The 23,770-nt window shown below is 37.0% G+C and overlaps 1 protein-coding gene across 7 annotated transcripts in view; it reads right to left on the bottom strand.

Annotated features, from left to right (window-relative positions):
• The window catches only part of SORBS2 (sorbin and SH3 domain containing 2), an 85,073-nt gene extending 62,627 nt beyond the window's left edge, over nucleotides 1–22,446 (bottom strand). For 4 of the 7 annotated variants that reach the window (XM_050895339.1, XM_050895340.1, XM_050895341.1 and 1 more), the window contains exons 1-4: nucleotides 22,395–22,446; nucleotides 15,137–15,229; nucleotides 13,510–13,536; nucleotides 12,388–12,512 (exon numbers count right to left, since the gene is read on the bottom strand). In XM_050895339.1, the coding sequence (XP_050751296.1) occupies nucleotides 12,388–12,512; nucleotides 13,510–13,536; nucleotides 15,137–15,229; nucleotides 22,395–22,404 (255 nt within the window). In that variant the 5' untranslated portion in view covers nucleotides 22,405–22,446. Of the gene's footprint in view, nucleotides 1–12,387; nucleotides 12,513–13,509; nucleotides 13,537–15,136; nucleotides 15,230–22,394 lie in introns of those variants that run through there. The other 3 variants (XM_050895347.1, XM_050895344.1, XM_050895348.1) reach the window with 2 other exon arrangements.
• Between the last annotated feature and the right edge of the window lie 1,324 nt (nucleotides 22,447–23,770).

Here is a 23,770-nt window from a genome sequence, read left to right as displayed (position 1 = left end):
ATAGCTATAAAAGATTTGTGAAGTTTCAAGTTCTAAGGGCCTTTCCTGCCCTTGGAATCATTTGGGAGCTACTGACATTTCAGTCTGAGAATGTGATGCTTTTGCTCCAGGTGACAGAGTTTGTTCCCAGATTTTACAAGGAAGTGAAAGCTTTAAGATGACTATTCGTGAATTAGACCTTTTACCTTCCTAGGTAATCTCCTTTGTGGGAAAATAAGATTATACAGAAAATAACTATTTCACCAAAATGTACCTCTTTCCCAGTTTACTGGGAAGACAATCCTCATCTCTTTCATGCTGTTCATTTCCCTAGGCTCCTCCATTTATTTTTTTTCTCCAGTATACCTGTGCTCCACTGCTAGCAAAGCCACCTACTTCTGCTGCTAGGTAATCAAACTCTTGTAAAGATTCCTCCTAGGTGCCAGGTTTAAGCCTCCTTTAATTTGCCGGAGCATCAGAAAGAGTGGCTCTCTGGACTTCTGAATCAGAGCAGAGAAAAGCATCTATCTGGGACTGGAGCTGCTTTCTAACTTTCTCTCTGCTGAGGCAGGCAGCAAAGGGAAAGAGGTCCCATTACAAATGTCTGAGCAGTTTTGTGCAACAATGCTGCATAGCACACTCCTGGCCTCAAGACACTGAGTTAGGCTAAAATACTCAGGATCAATTCTTGAAGCTTGAGACAGTCCTGGAACTTGGGAAAAGGTAAAAATCTAATGTGTACTTCCATTTCCAAGTTTCCATTACATTCCACAATTTTAAACTACATAAACAAAAAGAACCCATGAAAATTACTTTATAAGGGAAATGTTCATAATTGGAATAGAATCAGAAAAAATAGTTTCCAAAACCAACTGTTCTCCGATTTTAACTTCAATTCTAAGCATAAGCCCAAATAAGAATTACAATTCTCATACTTCAGGTTTTCAAAGAAGCCGTAATCTGTGACTAAAAGTATGGCCAATTAACCACAGTTTTATGTTTAGCTCTGCCTTTTGCCAGGAATATTTTACAATTTTGTTGATTCAGCTCTTCCTGATACTGTTTCTTCTTCTCAGAAGATCCGCTGTAAAACCTTTTTGCCTAAGCTGTCATTAAGGACCTCAAGAATAAACAAACATCCCCAACGTGGACATAATGTCTTTGAAAGCGTGGTTCCGTCTTATGTGGGCACAGTGCTGGATGGCACAATCCTATATTACTTTTATTGTTCTCTCAGCAGTTTTCATCTACAAAACCAAGAGGAGTCTCCTCTGACAATGAAGATCATTACAGGAGTAGAGCCACTGGCAGCACACGTGTGTGTGCCACCAGCTTCCCCATCATGTTCTCATTTCATGGATACATTTATAGTCACCTGGCCCTCCTCTACAGAGGACGGGAGATGAAGACTTTTCTACACTGTAGAGGTGGGTCTTGCCAGTAGTTCAATTTCTGTGGGGCTCTTATGACTGTTTGGGGATTTCTGTCCTTTGGTGGGAGACTCATCCTTTCTCTTTGTCCATTAATGGTGAACAACTGTTATGCTCATCCCTGCCACGTCTAAGAGAGAAAGTAGTGGTCAGACCTGACCATAACATATCCCTCTACAGGGAGGCTACCCAAAAAAAAGGAAAAAAGGACGGACTGTTCACTTTAGCTTACAAAAATGGTGCTCAAAGAAAACAAATACAGTTAGCCGATTATTTTAGAAGTAGGTTAGAAGAAAATATAAATGTTCCATGCTTCCCATAGCTAGTAAATGGTCATGTAGTGATTGTGCCTTATTTACACATACCAGTCTATACTGATTATGGTACCTTTGGTTACAACTACTGGGCTGTATGCAGATTCACAGTACTGATTCTCTAAAAAAAAAAAAACAAAACAAAACCAACAACCCAACAAAAACCCCACGTTTCGGAGCTGTGTTACAACAGTTAGGAATGACAGCTTTTACATGCATGTTATTAATATTATTTTTTTTAACAGTATCCAGAGCACTGACAACAGATCATTGACTTTTCAAGTGACCATGTGCAAGTTTGGGCTCAAAATATTTTTTATCAAATAGACATTGTTTATTCTTTTCAGACTTGAAAATGATAGCATGCTGAAGTATTTGTACAAAGTTTGAACACTGTTGTGACCCAGTAAAACTTTGGTCTCAGAACATCTCTGCTTTGTAATTCAGCAATGAATTGCTCAATCTAAATGAAGGCTTTGTTCTGACTCATTTTAATCATGCAGATAATCTCAAAAGAAATAAGAAGTGATCTGGATTTGACCCAAATTCCATACCTTCTTTTCTACCCATATATGAGTGTACTAAGGTACAGAAAAGTGAATGTACATATAAAATGTTTAATTGCATGCTGTTTTTTTCCTTGACTTAACCAATAGAAAAGTAACAGGACACTTGGGTACTACAAGATTATTTATGAAGTTCACTCCTGTAAGAAACTGTGCTTAGGAGAGGAAAAGGTTAGTTAGAGGAGAGAAAAACAGATTCATGCAGTCAATGGTCATGGCTGGGGAAAAAACTGTGTTAAATATTGCCAACATTTACTATGAATTTACAAGTTATATTATTGAAATCTGTACCTCAGTATAAACCAAAATGGTGGTAGCCCAGAGGCTACAAACTCCACAAACCTGTAAGGTGCTAACAGTATTTTAAACAAACCTCTTCAAACTCTACAGACTGTTTGCTTTTAATGCATTTGGAACAGGTATTTATTGAATTTATTTTCATTTATTTTAAGCAGAGTGTTTGATACACCTTAGCTGACCATACACAACTGTGCAACAACTTGGTATCATTTTCCTATTACCAAATCTGCTATGCCAATGATTTCTTTTTAAACAACTGTTGCAAAGCATACTGTCAGACTGCGAACAAAGAAAACTACTAACGGAATACTTGTCTGTGTAATGGACTAACAGACAAGTTTGAATTCTTTTCACCTTTGACAACCTGTTTGAACAAAATGGAGGAGGAAAAAAGGAAGCATAATTACATGAGAAGTGGCAGCAGTGTTGGTTAAGGTGGTGCCATCTGACACAGCAGACATCTGGCTCAAGGTTGGGGAAGGTGTTTCAGAGCAGTCAGTAGTATCATAGCTACAAGTCTGCAGCTCATCTAGAATGGCTGTGGAGGACTCACTCACTGTGCGGGAGGAGCACTCACTCATGGCAGAATCTGTGCTTACAGAGGCTGTTTCGTTCCTGTGGATAATACTTTCAGAAGCTAGGTATGGGCATTTATATGAAAATTGTGAAAGGGCTGGGGTTTTATAAAAGCGTGAAGGCAAAAAATCATCAAGCGTTGGCAAAGAATATACTAGATGGGTGCCACTGTCTGGTGAGAAAGAGGCTCTGTTAACTGGTACCACAGGAGGAGGAAGAGGCAGTGGAGAAGCTTCTGTTGCTGTTTGTCTGTGTGTCTGTGAAGCATTTACCTCCATCACAGGGGCAGTTACTTTCTGGTTTCCAAGCTGAGATTTGAGGAAAAAAAATAAGAAAAGAAACAGATTACCAAATGAATAAAAAACTTTTCCCTTTGCCTCTTGCTGTGTGTAGGAGAATTACAAAAGTGTAAGTTTTTCAGCAGCCCGAGGAAGTTCACATTCACACGGATTAGGAAATAAATCAACCACGCTCTATATTAAAGTAGGAAAACATGAAAGAAATGAATGCATCAAATACTAGTGGAAGCAATGCCAGTAACCATAGTGTGCTAGGGATGAATATTCATAATGTACGGCATAAATTAATGATCTCAGCTGTGCATTGAGAAGGTTCACACTATTTTATAATTTACATAAATATGAGGCTAGAGAATGTCACGTTCATTTTGTTTGTAAAAGGAGAAAAGGATCTGCAAGTCTGATCTCTGTAAATGTTGCTCTCTTTTGTCAAAGGACAGCTATCATTTTGAAATTAACTGTAATATAAAGATGGGCAGGACTGCAAGCTAGATGGAAACACTAATATTGAATGTTCATATGATGTGCAAGCAATAGGTTGTGGACTTTTTTGCCTCTTGTGACTGAATACTTCTTCTCCACTGCCTCTCTAATAAAAATGTTTGGATGATCTTAGAATTTCCAAGCACCCTGGAAGCACCCTGTCAGCCTACTGGATAAGGTGTATGCATAGGAGCCTTTTCAACATTAGATGACACAAGGACTGTTAGGGTAACTGGTATAAATCTGAGGAACAACAAAGACTGGGAGCACAAGAACAGGACAGGGATGACTTCATACTGAAACAAAACATGCTAGTTGTTTGGCTTCAGCATAGTTACTTAAAAATATAAGGGAACGTCCTCATGACAGTGCTTCTGAAAACTGCCACACAATGTATGAGCTTTATGTTCTGTTATTTCAAATCAGGCACAGGACACTCGGTTTAAACTAGTCCTGAAACTGGCTTTTTGCATCTGGAACTTCTTTTTTAATTAAAGGTACATGAAAAGCATGTTGGCATCCAATCTTTGTTAAACAGCTGCACAAATCCTTCTATACTGCCTATTAACCACAAGCTTTCAATCAATTCCTGAAGTACGTCAAAATACTGCCTACTTCAGCACCAATGGTTTCACTTTTGGTAGGGCTGAGGAACTCTGGAATAACTGCAGGGGAAGAACGTTTGGGATTTTAAATTTACGTAAAACAGAGGACAGTAAGAAACCATATGCAGTAATTACTACTTAAAAAGGCAACATTTACTTATAGATATCACATTGTTACCAATAATATTATGGTTATTTTCCTATGCTCAGAATAGGCAGATGTCTTTAACGCTAATAATTCAAAAAATGTTTCAAGCCATCAGATTAAAATGCCATTTTGGAATTTTAATACAAAATCTGAAAATATCTTCTAAAGCCCTTATGGAAGACTTGGAACACAATCCAGATTGTGCTACTTATAAGAGGTCACTGGGGGTCCAGTTCTATAATTCTTGCTGAGATCAACTAGAATTTACACAAATAACCTTACTGAGGTCAATGGGACCATCCCTGTGAATAAGCATTTCAGAAGAGAATCTTAAGCATGTGAACAGATATCCATCACTTGTTCCAAATGGTTCAAAAGAACTTTTTGGCATTACTGGACCTCTGGGGTACACAAAAATAGCCAGAAGCTGCTGTTAAAATCTGCAGTTAAAACAGTGAAGAAACTCAGTCAAACAGCTTAATATCCAAATCTTATTCACAGCAATGTTTCAAATCTACGACTGAAAAAATAAAAATCTTTCCACAGAGTAAAACTGAACAGATTACTTCTTAATCAGAAAATCAATAATCGAGTGTACGACTGTAAAAGGAGATAGGATTTTTAGAGATAACTAATTTGGCAATGGAATCTTCAAAAGAACTATTAAAATAATTTAATGAAAAGCAATCATATGCAGATGTGAAACAGCCGGTTTTACAGCATAGTATATTGGGGTTTAAGATGTCTGCATTTATGTACACATATAAGAAACAGTAATTTCACCTCACAGATACATAAAGGGAAGACAGAACCATCATTCATGATGAATTTCATCATCCATGTCATAATTCAAGATCTCCAGCAAAAGACATGAACCTGGAGATCATAATGCAATTATGAGGCAGAGCCAACACAAAGCTCTGAAGTTCTTGAGACCAGATATCCTCTTAGCATCCCCAGAAGAAATGACTGAGCCAAAATATATAAATTGATCTCTAAATTGTTAAAATAACAGGAAATTTTGGAAACTTGAGAAACCTAGTAAATCTTCTGGCTTCGAACTGAGAAGATTGCCTGCATGCTTGAGAAAAGAAGGGATGGACAACACAAGAACAGATATTCAGGGTGCATCCAGAGAGCTAGTGAAATTGAGTTCTTAAATAATTAAATTCATTGTGTTTGGCAAATAATAGCTGATTTCATCAAGCCAAATTCTTAAAAAGAATATAAAGTTATCATTACAACATGGGAGAAGGAACACAGCAATTCAAGGTACTGATTCCCAACATGAAGTTTCTCAGCTTTGTAGAGTAAAACTCAAATATTCTGCCTGGTTCTAGAATTCTGTCATAGGTATAACCATCACTCTGGGAAAGAGTGGCTGAAATGGTGATTCAAAACAGCGTTATTTTTCAAAACTGATTACACCATTTAAAAAACATGGAGTGTTGGTAAACTCTAAACAGATACGTTTGGCTACTACTAATCCATATTTTTCATCACTGTGAAAAATATGAGAAGGACAAGGCTGAATGCATTCCAGAAAACTTTTAATACCAGTTCCATTCAGTGTGCTTCAGATTAGGTTTGTTATCGCTATAGCACAAGAAACGCTAGCAGAAGTCAGGTGGATTAAATGCCAAACAAGTACTTAATCAATTAGACCAATGAAAAACTAGTTAGACTACATAATTATCTTGGGTTGTGGAGCAATGCTTGAGAGAGAGAGAAATGTCATCAGTCTTGAAGTGAATTGAAGGTCTCAAGCACAGCTTTCTGCTGGTCCTTAGAAATGTTCACCTTCCATCAAATCATAAAATGTCAGGCCTGAAGAAAACAGTTGTTACCCAATTCACATGAAGTAGACATGTGACCCTAGTATGGGTTTCAAAACCAGTCACCTACCATTTTAATGCAAGATCTGTGGGGACTGGTGTGAGATTACTAATGACACCAAAGTGCTGGCCTTGCTTCAACAGTCAAGACACAGATAAGCAGACTCAGAGAGAAGTGAATAAACTCATTTTGTTAATACATAGCAGAGTTTAGTAGTCAACAATCAAATTACACCCATACGCTTGCACAAATGGGTAAAAATACCTCTGTTTTTAATTGTTAAAAGCTGATGTCAAAATCTCCGAACTGATGCTGCAAGTTATATTCCTACACCTATTTTTACTACCTAGCCCTCTTATTCTAAACTCAGCATAAGAAGGTGGAGTTCAGTCCTTGTGCAAAACCACACTAGTGATACAGAACTTAAAATGAAAAGTATGTGCTCGATTTTCTTTGCTTGCCATCTGTCCCCAAAACATTGAAACCTGTCTTCTCTCCCTTCTACAGCACTCAATATATTGTCAATACTTAACAAACATTAATGTATTAGATAAACCGATTCAGAAACAATTTTTTGAATTCCAGGCTTATTTTCCTTGATTCACTTGTCTACAGCTATAAGGCTGGCAAAAGAAACACTTTCATAAACATCTGGTATAGTAGTTTTTATTCCTCCAGGACACCAGGACGAAACCAAGTGTTCACTCATCCGTGGAATTCAAACAAACAGGACCAATGTTTTGCATCCTTAGTTTTAGAGCACAGTTTCTAGAACAAGAGGACACCTATGAACCCAGAACAAAATGAACATAAAAATACCATTCAGAAGATGCAGCTCAGAATTCTTCATCAGTTTAGAAGTTTTTCTTACAAGAAATTTGGACAACAGAATTTACCTCCATCGGTCTCATACTAACAAATACTAATTTCTCTGTTGAAATAGATTAGGTTATTTCTCCTGCATCTGCAGTATGGTACAGAGCAGTAGCATCTCTTGAGACTGTAATAATGTAAAAAACTAATATTGAGTAACTTGAATGCTTCTCTTTTCATATATATTTTTAAGGGGTTTAACCTTTCTCTGAGTAGGAGTGTTTACGAAGTGTCACTTGGTGAGTCATACCACACTTCTGCTTGCTCCTAAAATTTCAGCAGATAAGCTCTGAAATGAACTGCAAATAGGAGCACAAACATAACAAGATACACTAAAAAATATTGCAAAATTGTTATGCATGAGCTTGGACCATACAAGCTCTCTCGGCTGTATTTTTCCTTGCTTTGTGACCTAATATAGTTGTACATGTTCCCTACACACATAGATACCCACACATGCACGGTATTTCTCATTCACCACCTCTTAAGAAGTAATGATTACCCAATCTTACCTCATTCTCCTCCACATACATAAACCCAGATGCAGAGGCAGAGTTGTTTGTTTTTACAATGCCTTTCTAAATGTATTTGGTTTTTGAGAGTTTCTGTGGCAGCTTTGAACATTGCTGGCAGGCCTAATCTACAGCCTGAGAGCATCCCTAGAGGATATAGCTTAACATAACAACCTATGATCTGCATATACAAAAGTATTTTAACGGGTGTGCAAAGTCCTGTAGAGCTTACAAATCTAAAATGATTTAAAAAAATGAAAGTACTATCATGCATAGCATACTGAAAGTTAATTTGTCTATGTGAGAGAAATCGTGAACTTTGCAAATACCATGAGATATAGCGCTAAAGGGGATCATAATTTTTGGCATTAGTTAGAACAGTTGTAAGATTTCAACCAGAGATCTGAGTCAGAAAATAAATCTTTTTAGACATACAGCTGTAGCCTTTATTTCTAATTGTAGCCCATGGCATCTTGGCTTTGGGACCTCACCTGATGCAGAAGTTTACACCATCTCACCTGCTGATCTGTACTCTAGTTTTAGGTACATATTTTAACACAGAGCTAGCAAAACCCACTGGTTCCATGACTCAATTGTGATGCCAGATACACCTCTTCATACTAATGTTTAGAATTTATTTCAAATTTGAACATCAGGGATGATGTCAGCTGAATTTTGCAGGCAAGAGATCAATAAATGGATACAGTTTGAAAAGCTGGCTACATTCCTTAATGATCCCTGTGATCAACTGAAATTTTTATCATTTTATTCAAAGAAACCCAGTTGCCAGATTTCTGGTCATTCTTCCCACACACTGAAACCAAGGAGAAGGCAGAAAAAGAAGCGCAGAATTGCCAAACAAGTCACAGCTACTTTTCTGACTTTTGTCAGCTTATAGTGAAACTAAAACAGATTCTAAAATAAAAAGAAATTGCAAAATGTGTTTTGACTTTTAAAATTCTAGAAAAAAATTAGCTAGAAGATAAATTATTTTTAGTCATTCTGATTAGAGTTTGAGTATTATTCTGGATTATAAAAAAGGTATTTCCCCTAATTCTTGTTAGCTGTCATAAAACTGCTTTCTGTTCGAGAGACATTTTGATTTATCTGAGCATATATAATGCATCATATTGATAACAGGCTGAACAACTATTTTTAAGTAAAAAGAAAACATAGACGCATAAGTTGTATTGGCCACACCTACACCTGTTCTACTGTCTGACCATATCCCTTGATGCCCTTATTTAAAAGGCTTGCAAGCCTGCCTCCTATAATCTTCATACCCACCCTATCTACCAGAAAAAGCTCTTGCTCAGCCTTCATTACTATTTCTGACACCATTTCTTTACTGTGGCTCTTGCCTGAACTGACTCGTTCTACTTGACAAAAATCACTAAGTAGCAAACAGGTTCTTCTCAAGGGTAAAGCAACTTGTTTTTCTCAAAGTGTTCTAAATTTTATGTAGCCTAATAGAAGGGTTTAAGTGATAGTTTTGTCTCTAATCTTGAGAAGCACAAATGTGATTAATTCTTCTGTGCTCCCATTTGTTAATGGAGTGAATTCAAAAGGAGCATTGCAAATTGTTGCCATATAATTTCACAGAGCTTTGTTCTGATCAGAATTTCTGCTTGGGAGTTGAAGTGGGCAATTGACATATTACAACTTGTAAAACTATCCTGTAGCTAATGCAGATGCTTGTGGCTTCCAGAATAAAGACCTGGTTGAATGTGATGCTCTGAAAGAACCACAGTCTGAGAGAGCAGATGTGTTACTACTATTGACAATAGGGCTGTCAACGGACTTTAAGTTTGCATGATTGTGCCGTATTTACTTCAGAGTAGCCCCACTGATTTCAGCAGAACTAGATGAACACAAATACGCCATGATGGGATCCTTGCTCAGACAAAGCTTTGAGGCAGATATGCCTAGACCTATAGCAATCCCTACCTCCAACCGAAGGGCTTTCAAACTCAGATAAGCTGGTATATTTGGTAGATATACTAGAATAATTAACTTTTAAAATAGAAAAATCTTAACATGACTAGGTAAAGCAGAGTAGAAATGACAACATTTACTCAGAGCTCTCCTTTTGCCTAGTATGTATGTGCTGCCGCTTTATTGCTCCCAGGCTTACTTTATTTGACTCAGTAACTGTCTGAATAGCAATAAACTCTGCTCAGACTCCTCTGGTCCTATACTGTGTGCTTGATACTCCCATTTCTCCTGGATGAGATCAGTATAGTTAACAAAGAATTTTCATCTCAGTAGGCGTAGGGTATACGGGAAACAGAGGGTCTTAAAAGTTCAGTGCCTTGTGATGCTTCATGTAGAGGCCGTTGACAAAAGATTTTATCAACCCAATTTCTTTAAAAAGCGCTATTGCACAGGACACATAGGAGACAGCAGTGATTAGCCTTGCAGAAAGCACCGACTGACAAAATATATTTTTTGGTGGCCCTAACAAACTGGCAGAGCTGCATTTGTAGAAACCCCCCCAATCCTTTTCTATCCATACTTGATCCTTCCAGCACCTATGGCAGCATAATGCTTTAATGCAAGCCCCTCTAGGAAGTGCCACTTAAGCAGATGCATCACCTACAATTCACTAATTTCCTATTGTGCATTTGCGCTCCATAAAGTGCTCACAGTGGAACAAAGAAGTCTACCTTCCAGCTCGGCTGGGTTAAATTTTTTTTTTTTTTTTTTGCAATACCCTTGCAAAAACTTCAGGTTTTGTTCATTTCTGCTTTGATCCACGTGACAGGTAGTTTTACCCAGAAAACACAAGGTCTAACTTTGATAATGTAAGTATAACTAAACAGACGGTTATTAAGTGATTCATGAATGATCTAAAATAAAAGATGGAAAAATTAAATATACCACATGGTATTCTGCAGCCTGTGAAGAAGGAAGAACTGTAGACTTTTGTCCCAAATCCTTTGAAGACATCTTTGAAGTGTCTGGAGAAATACTAGGTGGATGTTCTTGGATTTCAGGCTCTGCTTTATTGTCAGGGATGGGAGCTATCTGAATGGAAAGAGATGCTGTGTGTATCTCAGGCACAGGGTTACAGGCAGGTGAGACAGGCCTTTGTGGAAATACTGGCACTTCAACAGGCTTGAGCTGTTGCTGTGTATTACAATGAATGCTACTTGCTGGGTCACGTGTCCGGGTTAATTTCAGGGTAGATATCCTACGTTTTTGAGACTGTTGTCTTTGGCCTTGATGGAGAGTAGTACTAATACCAGCTACTGTGCTTGTGCCTGCACTGGAGATTGAGGTCAGTGGTTTAATGATTTTTTGTGCATAGGACACACTTGTGTTAGATATTTGAGAAGACATTGCCTTCTCGACAGACTTCTCATTAGTGTAATAGGCAGTATCTGTGGGAAGGTGTTTAGCTGGATCAGTTGTTACTGCCTGGACATTAATTTCGTTCTTGTGATTAGTTACTCTTGCTTTCCGAAAACTTTCTTTTCTAGGGGGTGGCAGAGGTGCCTTATTTGCCAAAAGCATCCACACACAGCAAAATAACATTGAAGAAGAAACAGAAAGAAAGTAAATGTTAGCAGGAGATATAACTCAGTTTGACTTTTATCTTTAAATAAAGGAACTAGCAACTTAAGGGGCTTCATCCCAACATTGCTCAATTCAATGGACAATTTGGTCAGGTTCCCACCACCTTTTGCTGTGCAGGGCTGTACAGCTTGTGTTTAGAAAGCCAGATGTTCCATTTGATCAGAGTAAACTGGGATCAGAAGGGAGCCCACAATAGTCCATTTTCTTTTAAAAAAAATTATTACACTGAATAAGAATTATTACTGTGAAATTGTTCAGATATGTAAGTAATTTCCAAAATGTACACCATGATCTTAGATAACAAGCTATTACTCACAGGTAACACACATATATAAAACACACAGAGCCTCTTAAACCTTTGAATTAAAATAGTAACAGAGACAGTATTGACGTTGGTATGTTGATCTTTTTTGGACAGATAAATATGTTTCCAAGTTAAGTAGGGTTTTTTTAGTATGCTCTAATTATATTGTTCTGCAAAACAGGCAGAAACATTGTCTGCCTTATAATTAATAAACCTTTATCCTCAGATACTATGTTGATGACTGATGCATTTCTCCAAGTGTAAAATATTAATAAATACTCTTTGAAGTCTGGGAACACTCCCAGAAAGCTTTTATTTGTGTATGACCTACTTTTATTTAACTGGCTGTCTCGTTCATTGAAAGTAATTTCTGTTAATTAACCTGGATGCATACATACTGGGTGGAGTATACTTTATCTATGCAGTAAAACAGTTTGTAACAACCCATATGAACAGGTGATTCACACTATCTGGAAGACATCAGGACAATGTTCCATAGAGGTATCCCATCTATATATGCTATCCCCCAAGAATAACCCCCACACAAATGCCAAAGCATAAAACTTGGTGTGTTCAGTTTTACCTGAGTTGGTGATTTTTTATCCAGTAGATTTGGCCGCACGCTCCTAAAACCTTTTGCTGTAAGAGATGAAGTGCTAGCATCTCCATTCAGTGTCTCTCTACTTCCATCATTGTAAGATCTCCAAGCTTTTGTGAGGAAAAAAGAATCAAACCATTTTTTTTTTGTGATTAGTAGATCTCTATATTGCTATCATAGCAACCCAGCTATTAAACAAACTGTGGAAAAGTTTAGCTACTACACAACTGACATTGCTGCTGTTATCACCATGGAAGCTATAAGAACAGGGCTAAAGCTGGCACTTTACAAAATATTTATCTTTAAAACTTAGAAAACTCATGCATTGACAATACTGCAGTTTGATATCTCCCCATAACATTCATACAGACTATGGATTTTAACCTTGGGAGTCCTTTTGAGATGTTGGTGCTTCAGCCCCTGTATAAAGCAGGCTGAAGTACTTCCACAGATTAGATTCTTGAACTTCACAGCTGTGTCAGATTTTGAAAAACATCCCAGCTTATGTAAAATTAGTTGGTCATGGCAGTTTCACCAAATTTCACCGCAATACCTGATTAGTTGTTCCAATAATGCATCTTATTTCCAAATCTGAATGACACCTCAATTTTCCAACCAAGCAACCATGTTTTGTCTCTATCCTCAGAGCTGAAAAGCCCTCAAGGCATTGTCCAAACATAGAGGGAGATACTATCCTGCCTCAACAAGTTACAGATTTGAAGACAAAATATTGTAAGAGGCTGGGAAAAGTAACACATTATGTGAGCAGGCTGCTAAGTGGGGTGGGCAGAACTTGCAATCCTGAGTAAGGGACTAAAAATGAAGTAGCAAGTGCCACTGAAACTAAAGGTGGCAAATTAGCAGTCTGCATTCTCCCACACAATTCATTTTCTGACAACATATACTGTGTTATAGGAAATATTGCTTTCAAATGAGACCTGAATTTGAGGTCTTAACCACTTGCAATTATTATTACAATTTCAGTGGTGCTTTCCTTAAAGAATGTGCATGTATGGAGTAATGAAATCAAATAAATATAAGATTTTTATAATTCATCCACTTACATGGTATTACACTGATGCATAAATAACACAGTGTTTTATTTACCTGAATCTGGAGACTGAGAATCAGACCCTGAAAAAGAAACATCCAATATTAATTTGTGTTAGAAAGAAAAACATTATGACACAACTTGAAAAAATATGTAGGAGTCTTTGTTCAGTTACCTAATTCCCTCCTGTTACCTAAGCACACCTCAGAATATTAGACCATAGGTAACTGTGCAATGTTTATTGCACAAGTTCTACAGAAGGTTATAGTGTGCTGAGAGTTACTGTTATTTAATCACTGTTATTTCAGACAGCCAATAATAAACAAACATTTGCTGTGTTTTTTTCTCAGTAAATACTGTGATATACTACCATCTAAAATATAGATATCAAAAGAAATATAATTCCTTTAAGACGAGCAGGAAAGGTTTGATTCAAAACCAAGAAAGATGCCTACAGATTCTGTCAGGATTTTCTCTCCCCCTTCACACCAGAATGTGTGATGCTTTCTTCATCACTTCAAAGCAAAACACAGAAACCGATACATACATACTGCCAGCACAGAACAGATTTGAAATTGTAGTGGTTTTTTGGATTGCTTGTAGATATATTAGTGTTTTTTCTCCTAAAGAAACTGAAATTATGACATCTCTAAACAAATTAAAAATATTTTTAATATACAATAATTATAGTACTAAGAGCACTCCTTCCCACTGATTTTAAGTGCCACAAAGCAAGACATTAAGAGGCTTGTATTGCATGCTTAAATGATAAACATTTGTTAAAGAGTTACTAAGAAATAAGAACCCAATTTTATTAAGTTTACATATACGCAGTAATCCCAATAACCCTTCCCCTACCCTTACAAAGAGTAGTAACCAAATTTTTAATTTGCTTCATAAATTCTAACAGTTCTTATTCCTGGGGATTAGTCTTAGATTTGAAAAGATCTACAAAACAAAGACTTTCTCTTGCAATTATTTTCTGGCTCATTCTTTATTCAGCTTCCTATATTATACTTGTTTGGTGTGAACACTGCATGTTCAGATTGGTGTAAATTAGTCTACATCACTCAAGACTACTGATTTATACCTACAACTACTCAATTCACCAGTGAACCTGGGCAGCTGATACCCATTAAGATTTAATTTTGCAAAACCAGACATGCGTATTGCTAAGAAGCAGTTCTGCCTGTCTACTGAATATTCTGCATGTTTTTATTATTTTAAACATTTTTAGGAAAACATGCTTGACAAACGATTTTTTTAAAAATTAATCTGGCTTCTGACGATCATTTTGCAACACTCAGATTCTTTTCCTTTGAGAAGAGTTTTTAAAGCAAGTTGCAATAAACAAAGGTTGTAATAAACAAAACCTAATTTCTATGCTATGTTACCTTGGAAAAAACCAGGGGACATGAGACCCAAAATATGTATAAAAGGCAAAATTAATTTATAAATAACCGATTTTTCCTAAGTCTTCCTAATTTTTTTCATTAATGGCTACTAAGCATAGGCAGAGAGAAATTAAGACTACTTTTTAAAGAGCACTGTAGAAGTAACTGACCTATCAGTGGAACAGAAAATACGGTTACCCTTCTCCTCCTTGCAGAGTAATATTGCAGGAATACATAACACTATAGAAAAGCCGTTCAGGAGTAGTATCTCACTGGTTAGCGGTTATACCTGAGGCCAATAGGTTTGGAGAACTCTGAACTCTCTTCACAGCTGTTAATGTGACAGACATTGCAGCACGTTTGCGAGCGCACCCACCGCTATCTGGAAGCACAAAACAATACAGACAGCAGCCCCAGACAAAGGGAGCAAGCACATGCAACATATCACAGTGTGAGATACACCAAACATACATGAAAATAAGCATGCAGTTAGGGAACTGCTGCAAGAACGTGTAAATTTGCAAGTTTTGCAGATTAGCAGAATACATAAAATTTCACAAAGCTTTAAACAACAATAAGCCTCACAGAAAATAAGTAAAGAAAGCAATATTTAATACTTAATCCACTAGGGAAATATATACATTCTGTTACCTGAAAGACTGCTTAATTATAGCTAATTAGTAAAAACAAACAAGTAATCAAGATGAAAGATTAAACATTCCAGAGTAATATTAATCAATAATCTGCACTGTAAAATCATTTCATTGTATGCATTAGAAAGACACCATTCATAAACTAAGCTTATGTTTGATCAGCTGACAAAGTACTTTTGTTCAGTCTTTTGGATCCTTTAATCTCAAGAAACAAAATTACTAAGGATGGCATAATTTTTTTGTTGTTTTGGTAAAACATCCTCGTTCTCCCTCCTCCCCTTCTTTTTTATCTAATGGAAGATAAAAAAAATGTATGTCTGGAACCCAATAACATCCTGAGGGAAGGACTAGAAATTTAAAATCACTTCGAACAACCAGGAATGGAAAAAACCTTTCTTTTGGATCTTGTGTGACTCCTTTCTTTCCTTACTCTCTGCTCCTCTCTCACTTGGAGCTGTCATTCTGTTTTATAAATACTTTGTTATTATTAGAGGGTAGCTTTCCCACAACTTAGCTTTTTAGTAACTCTATCATAGTTGTAAAAGCAAGTTAACAAATGTTCTTCCTGATTATATTTAACTAGAATATTTTTCGGCTCTTCACTATAATTTTAATTTTCATATTTGATGTTACTTAAATTTCATACAGGGCCCCACTGAAGTCAAGAAAAACCACAACTACAACAGAGGCCCTAATGTTTTTTGTATCTGTGTCCTATGACAAGGAGTTTTATAAAATTATGCTTAAGGAAGACCTACAATCTATTAGTGGAAAGTATTTCCTATGATAGCAGTAATTTGAGCCACAGAGACATCTTTAGCCACATCTGCAAGAGAAGTGAGCTCCCGGTATTTCTTTGCTCATTCCAATATTCTCCCGAAATAGCAGAGCCCTCTGGTCACAAGTCTTGCAGGATATGCATTAAGTAGTTGTTAACGTTGGCAAACATCAGAGCCACTGCCCCAGGTGTAAGCGGTTCCAAAAACTCATTGCCAATTCCAAATCTCAAGGCAAAAGGCCAAATGATTTCAGTCAGCAATAGTTGAAAGCAATACATTACCCGCAAGTAATTATTGGTGTTGTACATGTGAAAAAGTCAATGGCTATCAAATCTGCACATTTGTTTTAGTTTGCTTACATAAATATAGAATGGCAATGGTAATGAAAATCACATTTTCCATTCTTGTATTCCCTCCCCCCCAACATACACCAGAAGTAAATCCAAGGTGATTTGATGTGTTGATACTGAGGTTCTGTTCTTATCCGAATATTGGCAGATTTTGACAGCATACCTTATTTGATTAATACAAGCCAACAGGCAAACAATTTTGTTACACTGTCACATCTTTTACTCAAAAAAGTGATGCTTTATTTGTATTTTTTCAAGAGCTACCTTCCTGAATTTCAGGATAGAGAAACTGAAGTGGGAGGAAAGGAAGACAACAAGAAAACTGACTACAAATATTTTGTCTTTGTAACTTCAAGAAATTCTGCTTCAGATTAATTTTTAATGTAACTGAACTGAGTCAGAGTTTTATACTTAGTGTACCCATTATCTAGCAAAGTGTTTGACATGGCTTCATACAAGATAGCTAAAACAGATGTTGTAACTGACTATATACATATGTGCATACAACATTTACCCCTATATATAGAAGCCCATACGCAAGTCTGTACCTGCAATAACATTCTCAGTATCTGTACAAAATAATGAGAGTCAATTAGCACTCAATTAAGACATAACCGCACAAATATACCATATTGAGTTGTGCAAAATTTCTAACAGAATACGAATGTGTGTGGGCAAGCACATATTTACGCATGATAGACTCCGTCTTCCCATCTTTGTTCAGGCCAGGCTCCCATTAAGTCAAGGGCATCATATCTGAATGAGGATCAGAAGAATCCGCATGCTGCCTCTGAAGAGGCAGTTTTCAAACAGCTTCCCTTATCTGCACGGCCTTACACAGTTGAACTTCAAGAGGCTTATTCCAGCCTGTATCCCTTTTTCATAGCTCCATCAAATTTCTAGCAAATACTAACTATATTCACCCAGATTCTTGAAGTCCAAATAACACCAAAAAGCTCTAAGTCTAGAGAACAGAGAATTCAAAAACACTAAGGGAGGCTGAATTAATGATCATCTGCTCATTGCACTTGCAAACTATAAGCAATTAATATTGCACAGCTGTTACTCAAGGAACAAATGATGATATGTGAAACAATCTACATAAAATGTATGCATATACAAAAAAAGAAAGGTGTGCAAATATGTACATACATACGCACAATTCTCTATGCTTTTGACATGACAAATTCTTCAGGAGCGAGAGTCCTGTCTTCCTAGGTACTGTTTTAACATTGAAGCAAAGGAGACCTGAATCAGCTAAGGTCTGCAGGCAATAATAGAATATGAAGTTGGGCAATAATTCACAAGCAAAACAGCTGCCTAAAATGCAAGTCCACCTCAAATCAGGGCTTAGCACGGTTGGTGCCTAGATATTCTTTTGCAATTGTTTTTTTTTTTTAGTTCCTAAATGTTTCATTTAGGAACATGGTGTGGGTTTTTTTGAAAAGGCTGTTTCACAGAGTCAGTAAAAGCAGTGGCATAAACCAAGTTGGCAAAGATGAAAGGATGGTGACCTCTTGTGAAGAGGTGAGAGAGAGCAGCCAGGGGGCAGGAAATTTTTAATAAGCTCTTACAGCTCAAAGAAGAGAAAAATGGCACCCAAACATAATGTTTGCTGACCATTATTCTATCTACTGTACTTGTGAACGGTATCATTTCCTCCTTTGTCTGCACAGTGAATTCAAGTTTAGAAGTCTTTAGACCAGGGATTCTTACTCCCTATTTGCATTCTGACCTTCTGAGGTAAACATATAGTGCTGGATCCAACAGTCCAAGACAGACAAAGATGCTGCCTCTCCATGTCCCCAGGTCCAACCAGTAGCGAGTCTGGAGATGTGTTCCCAGCAGACACATGCACAAGAGCACATGTATACACCACATACATACATGGCTGGCCACACAGATCATGGACACTCAGAGCACTCACACTAACACAGACGGCACAATGGCCTCATCCCCCTCCCCTCTCCGGCTGAGCAGGACAAAGGTCCACTAGGAGAATATATACGCACACACGTACAAGGTGGATCCTTCCAGCAACTGGGCTCAGACATTGAGTCTGCCATTCATTCCATGCCTGGACCCCAGGGCTGAGGCTCTCCTGGAACAGTCCTGGGAGGGGCCTGGACAAGGGAGGCCCTTGTGTTTCCCTTCGTTCCTTGGGAGCCCTTAATTTGGGTTCCTGCCTGCCCTTGTGCCCTCCAGGCTTGTGGAGACTGGCCTTTGATGGCTCCTGTGATGGGCCTGGGAGTAACCTGGCAGGGCAGGCTATGATTTGGGCTTCCCCTCCTGCTACTGTTTCTCTGAGCTCCTTTGTGGATGTGCAGATGAGCTTTTATCACGTAACCTAACATTGACTACACAGGTGAACCTACTATTTGGTTCTTTGATGCTGCTAAATTACAACAAATAATGATTAAAAAAGTAAATTTTTTGTAGAATGCCTGAAACACTCAAGCCCACCTAATTTGCTTTAGTGATCTAAAGCGGCTTCACAATCTATTCAGGAACTCTGCAGGGACCCAAGAATTTCTATTCTTGTCTCCCAGACAAAACGTAAGAGGTTAGTCCATGTGATGATTTCCGTTAATAATTTTAACAAACACAAAATATTTGCAGTCTTCCAGAACTGCATACTTGTTCACTCTTGGCTGTTCTTTATGTGCTTCATCTAATGCAAACAGCTAACTTGTTTAATAATTTTAAAATTAGATGCATTTATCAAGAATAATCTGTGTGAAGCTCAGCCAAAATATTTACGGATGGACACCAAGAATCTGTTTTAGCATATTAACTTGTATCCATTCATTATTCCTCAATGCAATTACCTCTCCCCCAACATCAGCTATGCATGCACATATGCAGTATGAACAATAAGCACATTTATCCTGTGTTTTAATCTGATGTGAGCTTCATGGGTAGCTCAGGTTTTCTCTGACTTAGTTTCTCAAAATGTCTCACCAAGTTAATGATGTTCATCAAATCAGTAAAGTACTTGACTTGTTGATGAAAACCCCTATATATAGTTTAAAATATTATTCTGTTGATGATTGCTTAGTCTGGGTTTAAAAAGGCACACATTCTATTAGACTACTATTTTTAAATTATGACAGCATTTGAACACCAAAAGGAACTATGAGCCAAAGTACCTTTGGTACTTCTGAAAACCTCCCCTATATCTTACGTCTATTTCTTTGCTTTTGCAAACATGTTTCATTGCCTTATGCTGTTGAATATTCCTTTGTAACATGTGGTACAGAATTAACATCAAATGCTAAAAAATCCCTCCCATATATGGTAGAGTATTGAAAACCAAAGCTCTTCAAAACATTTTCTCTGTAGACAAAAATATCTTCTGCAGCGTTCGTTGAGACAGACTGCCAAGTCTGCAGCCACAGGGAACACTGGATTAGAGGAGCCCACTCTAAGCAGTAGATTTACTTTTTCTTTTTAAAGCTGCATATATGCTAGCTTTGCCACTTCAGCAGTTACTGGCATCAAACTAGAGAGATCATTTATCTGCAGGAGTAATTAATGAAATGCATATTTTTAAAACAAACTAGTGGCAAATCAATAGTATCTGATAACCTCCAATTGCATCATGCACAAATTCCTGTTATAAAGCAGTGAAATATTAAAAAAAAAAACAAAACTGCAGCACTCATTTTATGTTCAAAGACGGCATAGTGTAAAAAAAAAAAAAAAAAAGAAAAAAAGAAACAACTAGACCAGAACACCATGCAGAACAGCTTCTACCTCAGTCACTCTCTTCCTTAGTAAAGTGATGCTTTATCAACAGATAGGTGCAAGATGTTCACTTTTACATCCTACTAACTGATTTTTTTTTTTTTTTTTTTTTTTTTTTTACAGTCAGGAAAAAATCTACATCAATGGAACTGATAGCAAACAACACATTTTTTTGTCAATACTTCCTTTTAGTGCAGCTGATAACATGCATATTAATATCAAGCATACACAAGATGAAAAATGTTTTCACTGTGTAAGTGCAGAGTAGATTAAAGTTCAGCTTACAGTCATGATATCCTTAGGTAACTGGAAAGGATTTCAAGTGCGTTCAGGTCTTTTAAGTCTGTTTTCAAGGCTCCTGTGTGATCAGAAGACTCCCAATCCCCAATAGAAGTCATTCAGCCACATAGATTACTTAAATCTTATGTCTATTTCTCTTGAGAATTTCTAGCTTACATGAAAAATCTTAGTACAACATAGAACAAAGTCATACTTCAGAGCTGCAGTAGCACAAACTGGCAATTTACCACTCTATCCACATTTTTCAAAGTAGAAGCTATAAAATGACACCTATCATATGATTTTAATTCATATGATTGCAATGCACAACGTAATCATAGTCAAATGTATGATGATTAGCTGAGTTACTTCTGAAATTACAGTTCTATGAAGCAAGCAGTATTTCAGTACTACCTTAATTATACAGACTGATGTGTTTAGGAAAGGCATCTTCACTAAAAATGCAAGAGGATAGGACAAATTTCAAATAGTATTTCCATAAATGAAAAACACACCACCCTGGTTAGCATCTGTAAAATAATTAAGAACAACCAAAACTTTTGGGAATAAACCACAAACTCAACTGAGAAATTTCATTTCTCCTGCTTATTATATTTACAAATGTAGTGGTTTCAAGTGAGCCAATATATTTAACTTTGTATTAAAAAAATCTGTCCAAGAACCTGGTCCTACTGAGTTCCAGTCATTGTCTGAGACAACGGGAAGCCAGGAACCCTGATCAATACAGTGGTCTAGATAATGGCAACCTATACCATGGAAAAGCTAATCCCTTCGCTTTAGAGCGTGCTGCTGAAACACCCAAACTGGCTTCAGAGGTAGTTCAGGTCCTCAGGTCCCACATAACACATTTTGCTTATTTCAAGTTGTCATGTCAGTTGTCATGGTGCAGCACTATGGTCAATGATAGAACTAACTGGTTTGGAAAGGATGGATATGTCTATCCTTCTGCCGCAGTTAATCTGCAAACCAGACAGTTCACTTACAGAGTATAAAGAGTTGACTGCAACTGAAAATTTACACCTGACATGAGTGAGGCCAGGATTTCACCAGCCTACTTTCAAGAGGCCTATTCTCACTTCCAGCAAAAACAGCAGCACTATCTATTGACTTCAATCATTCAGGAGCAAATATTAGTACATTGTCACAGATCATGAAGGTAACTTCCTGTAGAGTACTTCATTTGGTCAATACATCTATCGTAGCAACTTGAGAGAAAATACAAATCCCTGTAAGTCCAAAATAGTTATCCTCATCTGATTATGCAAGTGTAGCTAATAATACAGGGTAGTATTTATATGCCCCTTAATTTAATGACTGTAGAGAATGAAAACAAAGCATTTTTAAAGCATGTGCATTTTCTTAGGAAAATGTGATGCTGTAACACCACTTTTCCATAGCTGTTATGTCCTTATACTATGTATTTTTACCTAAAACATACACATACAAAACTGGTATTTACAACTTCAGCACAGAAAGCTAAACATGCATGTATATTTCACATATCCATATATATCCATACATAGAAAAACACATATGTAAATTTTACATATGGAATACAAATGCACATAAGCAGACATACTATTAAAATATCTTGCTTAATTTGAGTTCAGCACCAACTAAAGTACAATTTGTTCATGAAAATTTAAATAAATTTGGGACCTTTTCTGCTAACTAAACAACACACAAAAGTAAAGAAAAATCTCACAGAAGCAGCGTACCTGTGTTCATTTTGACACTGGAGGATTTGCTATAAAAGTCTTCAGATTTCCTGCAGAAAATAAAACGATCTATTAATTTGCACAAGACAAGAATGTGTGGTACAAAATGGCAGCAGGACTTCTCGGAGGGGTGGAGAATCACTGTGATACAAATGACAGTCCTATTTTAACACAGCTTTAATTAAATTGGTACTGCTTGTCCTTCCAAAGTTAAAGATGACCTGTCAACTTCCATTATAAGCTACTCTATTTTCAAGTGTTTAGTATCTCTGTTGTAAACATTTGCTCGGGGATAAAAAACTAGTGATTGACTTTTGGTCTTAAAACTATAAACTAAAAATTACTCCCATACAGGAATGGGGAAATATTTTTAAAGGCTGCTTATAAGCTTTATTCACTCCTTTGTGCAAACTGAAAGATATAAAGAGTAGGTCTCTGAATACTTTTTAAGCAGCCAAAGTTACCAGGTCTTTTTCAACAGTTTATAAGCTGTTTTCATCCAGTGATTTAATGTGTCTCTACAGACAACACTGACACTCTTAATGTTGCTCACTGTATTGCTATGCACAGAATCAGGGCATGTGTCTTGGCATCCACAAGAATCCATTTCAAAACTCCCAATGGAGTCAATAGGTAGGGAATAGGTAAAGTCACTATACATCAATGTGCTTTTTAAAGGTAATAATTTGCACCAAAATAATGTAAAATGCATGCAAAGGTTGAACCTCTTTATTTAGATATCCCAACTCTATACAGTACTTACAAACAAACAAATAGTAAAACCCCACAAAACCAAACTACAACTGTAGAAAAAGCATGACATGCTACATTAACAGGTGACTTTAACCTACTGATGGTATGTCACAGGACAAACTAGACAATATTTTCCATCTACTGCCAGTTTATGTCACAGCTTTATCTTAGGATCAGGAGATTTAACACCTCCTCTATTCAGGCTCTTTTAGAGATAAAAAGACAAATGCAGAAAAGGTTTCCATGGCATTCTGCATACTGGCCAATCTCAGCTGTATTGTTACATATATGCTGCCCACTATAATTTACTTTACTGAGTGGGCAGACACACTGGAGGCCAAAATTCTGAGGGCTAAAAAAAGTCATTCTCCCTCTGCAACTGTTCCCACATCAAGTTCAGGAAAAAACAAAGGGAAAATCAGAATTTTTAATGTAATACAGCTTCAAAAAGTAAATTAAAAATATAAACTGTGTGACTATGCTGAAGTTGGAAGGTATGCATGAGGGACCCGTTTTATAATGGGAGACTCAAGATACTAATTAATACAAGTAAACAAAATATTGAATCAGAATTCCAGCTCAACTCAACAGGAACCCTGAATTAACCGTACCTCTGAGGTAAC

The sequence above is a fragment of the Gymnogyps californianus genome, chromosome 4 (assembly GCF_018139145.2).
Source record: "Gymnogyps californianus isolate 813 chromosome 4, ASM1813914v2, whole genome shotgun sequence".
Lineage (NCBI taxonomy): Eukaryota > Metazoa > Chordata > Aves > Accipitriformes > Cathartidae > Gymnogyps > Gymnogyps californianus.
The sequence above is the reverse complement of the archived record's forward strand: the minus strand, read 5'-3'. Positions and strand labels throughout refer to the sequence as shown.